The sequence below is a fragment of the Ruditapes philippinarum genome, unplaced genomic scaffold (genome assembly GCF_026571515.1).
Source record: "Ruditapes philippinarum isolate M1 unplaced genomic scaffold, ASM2657151v2 ctg2571_1_1_1_1, whole genome shotgun sequence".
In the NCBI taxonomy this organism is placed as follows: domain Eukaryota; kingdom Metazoa; phylum Mollusca; class Bivalvia; order Venerida; family Veneridae; genus Ruditapes; species Ruditapes philippinarum.
In genome coordinates this window covers 40,091-53,950 of record NW_026864273.1, presented here as the reverse complement: position 1 = coordinate 53,950, position 13,860 = coordinate 40,091, and the positions used below count along the sequence as shown (strand labels likewise).

The 13,860-nt window shown below is 32.3% G+C and overlaps 1 protein-coding gene across 1 annotated transcript in view; it reads left to right on the top strand.

The window, feature by feature from the left end:
- Positions 1–12,099: 12,099 nt before the first annotated feature.
- LOC132725033 (uncharacterized) overlaps positions 12,100–13,860 on the top strand; it is a gene marked incomplete at its 3' end in the record, with an annotated part of 38,570 nt that continues 36,809 nt past the window's right edge. Inside the window, 2 exon segments of the mRNA XM_060710019.1 lie at positions 12,100–12,343; positions 12,765–12,974. Coding sequence (XP_060566002.1) covers positions 12,100–12,343; positions 12,765–12,974 — 454 coding nt within the window.

Below are 13,860 nucleotides of genomic sequence, written 5' to 3'. Positions count from 1 at the left end.
TTTTTTTTTATTGCACACATTTACATTCTACAATGTTATAAGTATCTTTAGCTCAGTTTTTGGCTATCCTATTTACCAAGGCGTCGACCACAGCGTCGGTGTGAGCATTCTTGTGAAAGTTTTATGTGCAACTTCTTGTACAACATCATATTCATCAAACACTAAAGATATTTTCTTTTAAGTTAACACACCTTGTTTTGGTCACTATCCAAGGTCCATATATTTAGTATGAATTTTGATAGAGAAATGGCCCTTTGTGATGTTAAAAACATATTGAAATGAAGCAGTGTTCCATTTATGTCAATACTTTTGAAAATCGGATTTAACAGGTGGTTATGCATTTTAAATGCTAGTAATTAATTGGATCTTTTTCATGAAAATGCATACTAGTACTTGTTATCCGGTGCTATGTACTTACATCTGATATCCTTTTTGATATTGCTGTCACAAGATGTGTCTTTGGAAAAGGGGCATCTCAAATTAAAACTCTTTGATGATTTGTGGATCAATGTGGATTAGATAGTTACAAAAACAAGAATTTCATGCAAATTAGTGTGTACCTACAGATGTTTAAACATTATACAACTTTTGTTAACGAATTTTATTTATTTATTAATTTGTAGAAATTTTGCAATTGTTCACGCGCATGTGCGTTTCTAATCACCTTATTTTTGAATCTTGAAAACAGAATGAAGCTGAAGAAACCGATGCATGTAAAGACAATTTGATTTTTGACGAGTTGTTTGGCCGCTATCTTTCTTTTGTGTCTCTTGGAATAACGAGATCTCAGGATTTTCTTAGTACCAATAATTCATTCGTGATTGACAATTCGTTCAATGGGAAAAAGTTTGTGGTCGACATTGATATATTCAAAGTACAAACGTTAACATTTGTATCGTGTGAACGCACGAAGAAACTAGTAAACAAGGGAAATGGTTTCAGAATTATTCTTCGGAAACAAGGTGAGTTTTGTCGCCAATATTAGGATATTTGAAGGCATATTATGCTTCAGTAACGAATGAGTTTTTACTTTTTAGATAGAAAGTGCAAACATGAGTTACATAACGGTTGAATAATTCTTTTGGGACATATTTGATGTGTGTTACCTAAAGTAATTAACACTGATTGTATTGGTCACAAAATTCTAAAATGTAAACAAAGTTGTATTTTGACTTCCATACAAAATACTAAATCACTTAAATTGCCAAAAAAAGCAACAGAAGAAGAATATTGTTAAGGTTATTGGCCAATGAGTTAGTTTTTGAAAAATATTTAAGTAGACCAAAAATAAAAATGCTTTTGAGGAATAAAAATAAAAGCATTTCCCGGGTATATTGAACCTTTAAAAACGTATACATACATATCTTGAAGATAATTTGTTGTTATTATTAGAACATATGTATTTTGTCATCAATTATTGTAACTATTAAAATCTAACTTGTTTTGTCGCTAATTATAACGAATATAACGAATATCAGAACATATCCTTTAGCATGAAAGCCATTATGTGAAATAATAGTGTTGTCTTTTGCATCCTGTTTTAGAATCTCTATTATGATTAACATATAATTTATATTTGTTTACCTCTGTCCGTTGGCTTGGATTCTGCTAGAAACATTGCCCGAAATACTGAATTGTTTCATGTGAGGAATCTATACAACTAGATTTGAGAAGGTCGGTGGTTCTACCTAGATGTCTGATCGTACCTGAAATTAAGCAGGGACGCCCACCTGGTGTTTTTCTTCACCAGTACATTGCTGGAAAGATGTTGCAATTGTGTTTTTGGCCCTTTACCCCGGATTTTAAAAATGATTAATTTACATGTTCGCTAATTTTGCTCATGGTATGTTTATTGTAGACCGCTCAGGTTTTTTGCACTTACCTTATCATTTGCAAAACAAAACGTTTTTTTCAATTTCATGTCAGATGTACCCTCGTGCACGTCTCTGGAGACATACTCCCATTTGAATGAGAAACGGCACGAGAAATGTGGAAGGATAATTATGACTTTAACATCAATGTCGAATTATAACGTGCCGTTCACTGGGACAACAGAAGAATGGGGTATTTTCATGTCGGACGGCGTGTATTTACGCATAACAATGATTCAGTTCGATATTAAATGTAACGAAGGTTTGTTTCATATTATTGCTTCTTTCTTCATTGATATATTATAGTGACATGTGTATATCAAAGCACTGAATGTACTGATGGGGAGGCTATGACAGAATGTTTCAGACTTATAGTTTCTTTTCTTTTTGCTTAAAATGTGCTGTTATTTCAATTATTACCAAAATAAGAAGATATGCACATTATGTCATTTATCCTTACTGTTGTGTTCAACCATTCATATATATGGTTAATATGGTTGACTATTCATTTTGTTAATATTCCAGAACATTTCATTGAGGTCTACATTCGGACTGCTAATCCTGCAAATTTTGAAAAACCTAAACTGTCAATAATAAATGACATACCAGAAAGTATGACGACTGTTCATTATAAGATAACAATAACATTTTACAACTGACTGTTCCTTATCAAAATATTCTAGGACTGTTCATCATAAATACTTTATGTCATTTTATTATCATTGAATGATAATAACAACTGCAAGTTATTCAACATTTTTATTGAACATAAAAAGTATACATATTTACATGTACCATAATTGAGATCACTAAGATACTGTCTTTTGATGAGTATTAATATTCATGCTCTACGGACAGAAAGTTGTCTTCTCCCGAAGCAAATCTCGAATAAAATCACGTTTCAGAAAATTATTCCCATTTCATTACTCGTCGCTGACTTTGACGGCTTCGGATATTTATTAAAACTAAATATTTCTTGAAAAAATACATATCTGCAAAGCTTATTCAGATTGAATCAACCTAAGTGAAATTTGATCAGGAAGTTATATCTTTTTTTTACCAACTTATGGTAGTTAATAGATAGATTCTACATGTATTTTTAAACCTCACTAGCTTGAAATATAACAGCGGAAAATCTATTGTTAACAGGGTGTGCGGTTATTACGTAGGGTTTTCCCTGTCGACCATTTCCCGCAAATAGATGAGAACATCGAAGCGTCAGTGCTATGAATGGTGTTATAAATAGCGTGTTTTGGAAGTTTTTGTTGAAACTTCTCCAAATCCCTCCAGAGGCGTGCACGTCGCGGAGAAGGCACACGGCAGGTCAAGGTCAAGTCATCTCAAGTACCAGAGGTGATTGGTTGACCTGTCGTGACTTATCATATTTTACTCTGGAGGTTTGGCGCTAATGAATGCCGTTTTTGTTGTCGTCAGTCAGGAAGTTGATGCCTTGACAGTATTGTCGTCTCCTTTACCACCAACGAACGAAGAATGGGCTACCAGGAAGATTCGGCTTGAAAAAGACGTCCCCGATGCTATAATCTCGGACATATGGTTATTCCGGCCCCGAGTATAAATAAACTTAAAACACACACACTTTTGTTGAAAAAAACAAACAAAAAAACAACAAAACATTCTGTAGTAATTTTTCAGGTGTTGTAAAATGAATACGAAATTCCTCTTATGCCGCCGATTATTTTTTGAACACAAACATATAAGTTCTTTTTTTTATTTTTCAAATAAACTTTAATCACTTCAGCGCGCGCAAATATCGTTTTCAAATTTAAGTTTCGTAAGATATGTTAATGACTTCCCGATGCTCGACTGTAAGTCATTCGTATATGTATGCGTTTTTTGTTGTTTTTTGTTTTTTTTTAAGCTTCTTATTCTTTAATATTTTTATGTATCTCATAATCTGTATTGAAAATTTGAATTTTATTACACAAGGACTATCAAATTATGATGCGTTGCCTTAGAATTGAATAAGCTTTCTAATTACACAATACGGGGTCATTCATTTGATTGAAGACTGATCTTTGCGTCTTTCTCTGAAATAATTATTTCCTTGTTAAAACATATTTGACCACATATTTCTGTCATTTAACTGTTCACTTTACAGCTATATGATATAGCGGTTTATGGCGTTTTCCGCGTACAGTCTCCTAGGGTGTACTAATAAGTTAGTTTTCCTTAGTTATCACGCAAGCACGATCCATGTCTCTGATGTAAGCGACAATTTACCATTATTTGTCTTTAAAAAATATTAAGGACAATTAATGGTTTATATCAACAAAAGAACATGCATGATATTGAGACTACGGTGTTTCAACGTTCTAGTTAATGACCCGTCATAAACAGTTGGTCGCTGCGTAGTAATTGGAAAATTGTTATCAAAAATAATAAAGAATATTTGCCACCTAATTAAAGCATTTACTTATAAATTTTCATTTATGCTTTTTGTTAAAAAAATATTGATAAAGTTATTATGTAGAAGGGTTTTCATACCAGAACTATTTATTACAGACGTACGTATGCCTAAACCTGATTACCGCGGCAGTATGACGTCACGGAGTAGTGATTTTGAAAAAATAACAAACAAAAATCAAGAATTTTTCAGATAATTATTATCTTTACAAATTGCAGATATGAAATTAAAGAATGAAAATATTTTCATATTGTAAATGTCTGTGATGCTTAGAAAAAATCAAGGTACTATTTTTTGACCTGATTACCGCGGCAGTAAGATTTGACGGACGGTTATTAACATTGGGTCGGCATAGCCTCCCCAATAAACATCAGAGCCAATGGCCTTTAAGTAACATGTTTTTTGTTGTTTGTTTTTTTTCAAAAGTTCATGTTAATTTAGAATACAAGATGGATGCATTCTTTTCACATTTTAATCTACCTCCGCTACGCTCAACATGTTAATTTGTTAGTAATTATTCATGAAACTCTCTGCTTACCTAAAATACCATGAGCGTATACCAAAAGTAAGCTCATGTCCTATAAAAGAAGAAGAGATGCAGTACGTACATGGACAAGGAAATCTGGGGTTATTTTCAAACGACGTTTTCAGAAACGTATTTTTATCAAATTAACTACGGTACATGTGTTAAAAATAGAAGAAAGTAATTGAGTGTAGGTTAAATACTGCATTTATTGAATGAGTTGAATATACATATATCGTGCGATCTTCTGTATTTACGTATTGTATCCGAATAAATTCATTACAGAATCCAATGAAAGAGTTGAATACAATATTAGTCTGCGATCCTCTGTATTTACGTATTGTACTCGTATAGGTTCATTACGGAATTTATTGAAATCGTTTATTAAAGCAATATGATATGCTTACTGTAGACTTGCATTCAACTAAATAAATTTCTCAATTACTTTAGTAGAAAAACCTACGCTCATCCATTTCATGTATATATGAGATTGACCAGAAAAACACCCTCCCTGTTGTACAGGAGTAGTTAGAATTGTATCAAACTTGTAGAATTTTTATGTAAATTAGACATACTTTCACTTTTCAAAGCAACGTAAGATGCAATGTAATGCTGCCTTGCCAGACAGGACATTCTAAACAATGCATATCTCACAAAAAACCAACACATTAACTATGATGATATAAGATAAGCAGGTTGCGTGCATCATAAAAATTGTTTTAACGTCGTCAAACTCTTGTTTCAGAAACGAAGTTTGCTATAAATGAAGACACATTTTGCAATTTTGAAAGGCCTCCCAGCGTTATATACACTGACCCAGGGAAATATGTGACAATTGTTTTTGTTAGTAGGAGCAAATATGATTCTTTTAAGCTGGTGTATGAAAAAGCAATTGAGGAAATCCCTGACACTATAACAACAAAGGCGGCAGATATTCAAGGTCAGTTTTTATGCGATTTGTTTTCGTTTCCCATATACTAGGATTTAACATAGTGAAAAAGTGTAAATCCAACTAACTGCAACCTAAGGTGATGAGTTGTTGTCATCAGTATAGAGAAATTGTCGCGGTCAGAAAAGGTGTGAGAAATGTCTGGAGATCGAAGTTGCCAAATTAAACGAAACTGTACTCGATTTATCCTATACGAACCTTAAGAAAACTCCGACACATCGAAAAATTGGACACATAAAATTTCGAATCATGTATAGGTTATTACACAGAATAAATATGTATAGGGGGAAAATCGAATTTTTTTTTTTACTTCGACACATCAAGAAAATCGACTAATCGATACATGTGAACATGCTTTTCAACATATAGTTCAAGTGTGCATGCTCCACCTTAGATGTCTTTTTTTGTTTTTAAGTACTGATATTGAGAATATACATTGTAGGTATCCTGCAAAGTGAGGCGCAAGCAGCAGATGACGCCATCACAGACACTAACAGAAGTAAGAACTTGATTGTAGTATCATTTGCACAGAAAATTATTGAATGCTGAAGAATTTGACACAGCTTTAAATCGTATTTTTCACTATCACAACCAAATACATGTAGTCGTTATTGTGAACGTAATGGTGGTGTGATGAATAACGTATTTTTTGTTATACATGTAATTTATTGTAATAGTAACCTGAAAGAGTCATGCCTCCAGAGTCATGCTAATTTCAATGAACATTTTGAAAATGTATTTAAAAGTAATCTATTGTGAAGTGAACGACGCAAATAAATATGCAAAATAGCCCTTGCTGCTTTAGTCACGCAGTAGAAATATTATGACAAATACTGCAAATTCTGTAATAATCGCTTATAACATGGAAATCATTACTTGAATCTTAAATAATTTGCATTTTCTTAAAATCTTTGAACACTTTTATAAAGTTTGATTTTTTAAAAAAATATTTTGAATTAAATGAAAGTTGTCGCCATGTAATGAATTACATATTGAAAATTCCTGTAACGTAACTGTAATACCTTGACAGTAATCGTAACGTTTTTAATAACACATCAAAATGTCGGTTGTCGTAATTGTAATGCCTAGGATCATAAAAAGTAATGAATTACATATTGAAATGTTCACATGGCGTAAGTATGACATATTTTGAATCTGAAAGTAATCGTAAATAATAAATTACTCACAAAAACCTTTTTGTTGTTTGGAACTGCTCATAATGTAATTAATTACGTATTGAAGATTTTGGTAATCGTAATATTTCGAATTTGAAAGTAATTGTAACGTGCATCATTACCTTGGAATGTTATCGACTTATTTTTTGTTTCACCTGTGTAACAAAAACAAAAACAAAACGTAACAAAACAAAAACAAACAAAAAAAAATCACAATTTGTGATGATCATTATGATAATTATCCACCACGTGAAACAAAAAAAAACGACTTCTATTTCAAATATATCTTTTATTTCACATTCCAGATATACCGAGAATACTATATAAAGGTACGGTATATTATTTTTTCATTTATAATTCTATTTTTGTGTTCTTTTTTTTCTCTCTCAGTGTATACGATTATTTTTGCTTTTTTTTTATTTTGTTTCCTTTTCCCCCCCGGCATTTCAATAACCAGTAAAAGACTAAGAGAACCCAAAAATTATCCGTGTGTCAAAATAAAGGTGTGCGCTGAAAAGCTATTCTTAAAATTTATTTTTGAAATACACCCTAAAATGATGTATGCCTTTCCCATTTTAAAAGATATACAAGTACATTTAATTTATCATGCGTGGAAAGCTCAAAAATTCACTGAAACAAACTTAAAGTTCGTAAAGCTGTAAATTGTGAAATACAGTAAATTCGCTTAATTTGTAGGCATGAATTTTCGTGGTTTGCAAAAAAAGGACATATTTGTTGGTTTTCAAATTCGCAAATTATCTGGGTTTTTTTCAAATACAAGTAATGCAATAAAAATAATCGTTCAGAATACGAACTAAAATTTGTTGGATCTTAAATTCATGGACTGACCTATCCACGTAAACCACAAATTTTAATCATGATTATTTTGCAATAAACTATAAGACTTCCAAATCTGTACGTTGCTGTTGTTCAAATCCTTCATTAGCTTTTAAAAAGCTAATGAAGGATTTGAACAACAGCAACATACAGATTTGGAAGTCTTATAGTTTATTGCAAAATAATCATGATTAAAATTTGTTTAGGTGAACATGACAATCATAAATGAAAAAAAATAGTTCCTTAAAGAAATACATGTATTAATTTTCTAACGTTTTGTTAACGAGCATGCGCATTTCAAATAAGCCATTTTGATTTAAAAATTATCATAATCAAAGAATTTTTAGGGGAGTGGTGTCCTGGTGGTAATGCAGTCAGTCTATAATTCGTGAGATCTCAGTTCGACCCTTACAATAACCACAACATTGTTTTCTTTATTGACATCAGTACTGAATTTGAATATTTTATCTTAACAAATACTCTGTCAGTCGACATACTATCATAATTCTATATCATTTAGAATAATATTTGAGCCGTGTCACGACAAAACCAACATAGTGCGTTTGCGACCAGCATGGATCCAGACCAGCCTGCGCATCCGCGCAGTCTGATCAGGATCCATGCTGTTCACTATCAGTTTCTCTACTTGTAATAGGGTTGGTAAGCGAACAGCATGGATCCTGATCAGACTGTGCGGACGCGCAGGCTGGTCTGGATCCATGCTGGTCGCAAACGCACTATGTTGGTTTTGTCGTGACGCGGCTCATTTATGTAAATAATTATAAATGTTTGCATGTTTGCATTTTAGCTTGCTCGGAAACGTTTGGAAAATGCTATAGTTTGTTTTCTCATTTGGGATCATGGGAGACTGCCAGTGGTGAATGCTGGGTGAGAAAACAAAGACTTCTGTCTTTATCAAGTCTAGAGGAAATGAGGCTGATTAAGTATCTTCTAAGGAACTTCAAATTATTGGGCAATGTTAACTCTATCATTACTGATGACGAGGTCTATCTTCGAACATATATAGGCAAGTATTGTATACTACCTGATTTGTATATGTTGTTTTCGTACAATGAACATGTTAACAGATTGTTATGAAATAAAAAAATATTCTGCCATGGAGCTTTATCTGTATTAATAGCCTTTGTGACCGCTAAAGTATTAACAAGAGTTAGACTTTTTCTTCTATTTATAAATCACGCCTGGAAAAAAGTTAGATGTATACGATAAATTGTTCTCTCGCAACTTCAGAGATAGTAGCCGAATATTGGTACTGTACTGTAAATGATCGATACTTACAATTGATAGAAAATAAACATTAAATAGAATAAATACATAAATAAATAACGTAATCTAAAGCCAGACATTTGGCATATCCACACACTGCCAGTTTTCAATCACAACCACTTTTCAATCACCCCTAGAAATTTTTTATTTTTGACCTTATTTGTCATGTAACCAAACTGTAAGCACATCTTGTACTCCCCTTGACTAAATTTATCAGCAGCAATGTCAATTTAGGCGATAAAAAAGAAAATGCTAGCATTTTAGTTCAAAATATGTAACAAGTGTGTTTTCCACTAATCCTTTATTTACACAGTTACAAATCGCAATAATTTTCTAAAAATAATTGATATACAGACTCAGTTTTTTGTCAGTCTGTAGAAATGGATATTAAGTTGGACAACTGTTTCAATATCATGAAGTCATAATGTATAACTGCACTTCAAAAGTTGTAATTTTTATATGTACATATTTTACCATACAGTTCTTAATTGGAAGGTAATACATCAGTAAAGTAACAGTCACTTAACCAAGGAAAAAATTCTCTGTGATAACTTTTCAGTAAGCAGTCACTAGAATGGGGTCATATAGACCCTAAGATCCTAAAAATTTCACAAGAACATGCTTTTTCTGTTATGCAAATTGAAATGTACGCCCATACCCCAATTACGACAGCTTTACCACTGCAAATAGATATCAAGATTAAAAATGGCATTATAATTAGGTTAAAATTGTTTATTACCATTTATCTGAAGTTGAGTCTGTCAAAATTTCTCCATAATACATAACTGATCATATTTTAACATTGTATGACAATTTTTATGTGGTACAGTTTATATTTTGTTAACTGATTGAAAAGTGGTTGTGAAATTTTGAAGAACAGGAAAATGGGTCAGTAATGATTTGTCCTCGATTTATAATAATAATTCAGGTAAAATTTAAAAAAGTTGGTGCATTTGTTAGCTAAAATGATAATATTCGCAGAATTGAAAGAGATTTTTATTAAATATAATTTCACTGTCAGTTATTGTTGAAAAATCTGTTAGCTGATCGGAAAGAGGCAGTACGGGGATATATGTGGTTGTAATGAATTGCATCGGTATACAAGCGAAATGAACATTGTATTTGTTAAAAGAGGGGTTATTATAAAAGTAAATAGGTGGGGTCAATAATCATTTTGGCAAAGTATAAGTGGCAAAGATCAATAGGCTATTGGAACACAACGCGTAAGGAAACAACATCACCATTTAGCTGTGTTTATGTTTGTTTATGATTGTTTTATATTAGCAGCTATTCCTACTTCAGAGTTAACTTACACCACAAACGTAGTCGTTGTATTTGTTACACGTTACACGTTACTTCAAACTGCAATGCCTCACAGAGCTTAGGTATCCTGTGCCTCACAGAGCTTAGGTATCCTGTGCCTCACAGAGCTTAGGTATCCTGTGCCTCACAGAGCTTAGGTATCCTGTGCCTCACAGAGCTTAGGTATCCTGCAAATAGCAGTATACTATCTTGTGGCCTGTTATACGTTTTATTAAAAAATGATACACCTAGGTATCAAAATTATCCCCGGTCTTAAATTATCCCCGGTCTTGGGGTCACTTATTAAAACTTAACTTATAAAGTAAAAAACATTTTGTGTGGAAATATATGGCATATGACGCAGAATATTCACTTAACCTTCACAAATGGTTAACTAAAAATGGCCTGACCCCGATATGACCAATGCCTTCTTGTTGCATTGAAGAATAATAACATTCAAAAGCAATGTATCCCAGACCATCGTGCCCCTCTTATTTAATATATATTTATTAGGTTCATTTTTACTGCCTTTTAATATATGTTTGCCTTTATTAGCAAGACGGCTGTGTAAAACGGTTTTATCAGGAGAAACTGAAAGTACTGTTTTTGAGAAGCAGACATTTCTTATAAATTTGCAGGGTTAAAAAGTTCTGCAATATAATATTGTTTTTAATTTTAGGACTACGCCGAGGCCAAAGAGGTGAAGACAGAAATGCATTCTTTTGGGAAGACAAATCGCTGGCAACTGTCTATGCATGGTAGTTTTATTTTTTCAATGATATAATACTTGCTTCAATTTAAAAAACAGTTTTGATTATTTTATTGGTCGAGTTAACAGTTTGTATACCGTTGTCAGACAAAGTACTTGTCGAAGCGAATATAGGTTTTGCAATGGTGTTAGGAATATTTATTGTACAATACTCAATAATGTATCACGACTAACCTTACTTCTTTGACACCAATTTTTAACGTTTTTATAGATCATTGTTACTTTGGGTACAATAAAGATTTGATATGGATATTTTTGGCCTTGGAAAACAAAAACGAGGCTTGACGGAGTAGAATTTGAATTTTTTAGACTAGGGCAGTGATGAAAATGGGCTAAATTGATAAGATATAATCCAATAATGATTTATAATGGAAGATCACGTGATGCAAACGCTGAAAGGTTATCGATTAAATCTTAAATAATGATTATTATTGTCACAATTATAAAACACTTTTCTCAATTTCTCAAATTACGCTATTCGTTCTAGAAATGAAATATAATCTTTATTGATATCATGGAATGCAACCTATTGCAGGAAAAAAGGACAACCATCAGCTGACAACTGCACGTACATGGGATTTTATAGAATAAACGAAGATTTGAGTTGGGAGACGCAGAGTTGTGCGACAACTTCCGCTTATTATTTTGTATGTGAAAACCCGATTAAAAATAATACCAAAGGTAAAGCTATTGTATATTTCATTTTGCACGGTTGCTTCTTTTCACTTTCACCGCATATATTGTTTGATATTGATTTCCAGATTTCTAAACTATTTCAGTCATGTAAGAGAATAGTTATTCAACACATAAATGTTGTGCTAATATCTCCAGTTATACAATATCTTTTATTACTACACATACTACTGGTAATGTTAGTATAAGGAAAACATTGTTATTAAGTGACTCTATAATTCAAACAACGTAACATCTGTATAACAATTGAATGCTCTTATTTTCAGCTATGGAAAACCGTATTGAAACGGGTTTTTACACAGGGAACCACAGTGTTACAGAAGGGGGATATACTTGTCAAAGGTGGGATAGTCAGTATCCCCATGCCCATAATTACAGTGATGGCTACAAGTTTCGTGAAACGAATATAACAAAAGTCTCAAACTTCTGTAGAGATCCCGACGGTTACTTTGTCAACTTATGGTGTTACACTACTAATTCTTCTGTGGAAGTTGATATGTGTTATTTGAATGGTTTGTATTTCAATCATCACAAACACATATCTTTAAAAATAAATTATGATTTTAAACCCAGAATTCCTTTTTTATTAAGTATCGCCACCCCCCATTTTAGCGTGTGTGTGTGCGTGCGTGCGTGCGTGCGTGCGGGTGCGGGCGTGTGCGTGTGTGTATGTGTGTGTGTGTGTGTTCTTGTTGTTCTTGTTTTTTACGCCGATTTTCAAATCTAATCATTTAAAAAAAAACAACAAGTACACAATCATTCATATTTATTACATTTACTTATATTTCCTATAATATTCATTAAAATTACATATCTTTTCTATATTTTTCTTTTAAATGTACATATCTTTGATATGATATTTATTAAATCACGTATCAACAATTAAATCACATATTTGCTATGATATTAATTAAAATCACACATTTTTGCTAGAATTGAATGAGGAGGCATCGCCAACGGTTTATAAAGGCATATTAGATAGGACAGTAGACGGTACTGACTGCACTAAAGGAATTGGCGATGGGTTTAATTATTGTCGGAATTATTATAGAGTAGATTTGATGAATCCTTTTTATCGACATTTCTGGTGTTACACAGATGACAAAGATGGAAATCAAGTACCGACAGCATGTAGTTACATAGGTAATATATAATCTTATTTCTGTACAAGGATGCAAGTCATATCAAATGCGGAATCTCCAACTTAAGATTTAAATAAAACCAATGTTTTCTATGGACAAAAAAACTATAAAAATTACTTAAACAACTAATAAAGTGATAAATGCATGTATTGTAAAGGGTTTGTAAAATTAGTACTAACTAATAATATTTATGCTTAATAAGGAACATTAGATTATTCCATGACATTATATACGTATGAATTTTACAATAATGTAACCCACACATAATCCATGTTTATGAGGTCGCTAAACATATAAAGATTTTTTAAAGGCATAACTTAATCGATTTATTTTATTATATTTCTTTCTTTTGTTAAATTTTCCATTATTTGTTACTATTTTTGTGTTGCTTTTGTATTGTTTTGTTGTTGTTGTTGTTGTCTCTATTTCTCTTATAAACTTATAGTATTCAGGAATGAATTATGTTCATGTATTTGCATGTATTGAACATTTTTGCCAATTAATAATTAACAAAATATAAATACCGTAGTACATTTGTATCAACTTGAAGTTGAAGAATAAATAATTATGGTGGGACAAGACAAATGTACCTTTCACGGAAATTGCCCTTGTAAAAAATATAAAAAAAAAACACGCATTTTACATTCTGTGGCTGAGTGGTCTTTGACTTCAAACCGCTTGCTTCTCACCGCTGTAGGTTCGAAGTGCGCTAGCGTCTTCGTTTATACTACGAGCAATGTATTATTTAGTACGTTCATTTCTTTTGTCAAGCATTGCAATTGCTGTATTGAAGCCAGCCAAATTGTAGTTCCTTTTTTCAGCTCATTGTGTGTTATATCAAATGTTTGAAACGGTAACGAGATGACCTTAACAAGAACTGACAGGTA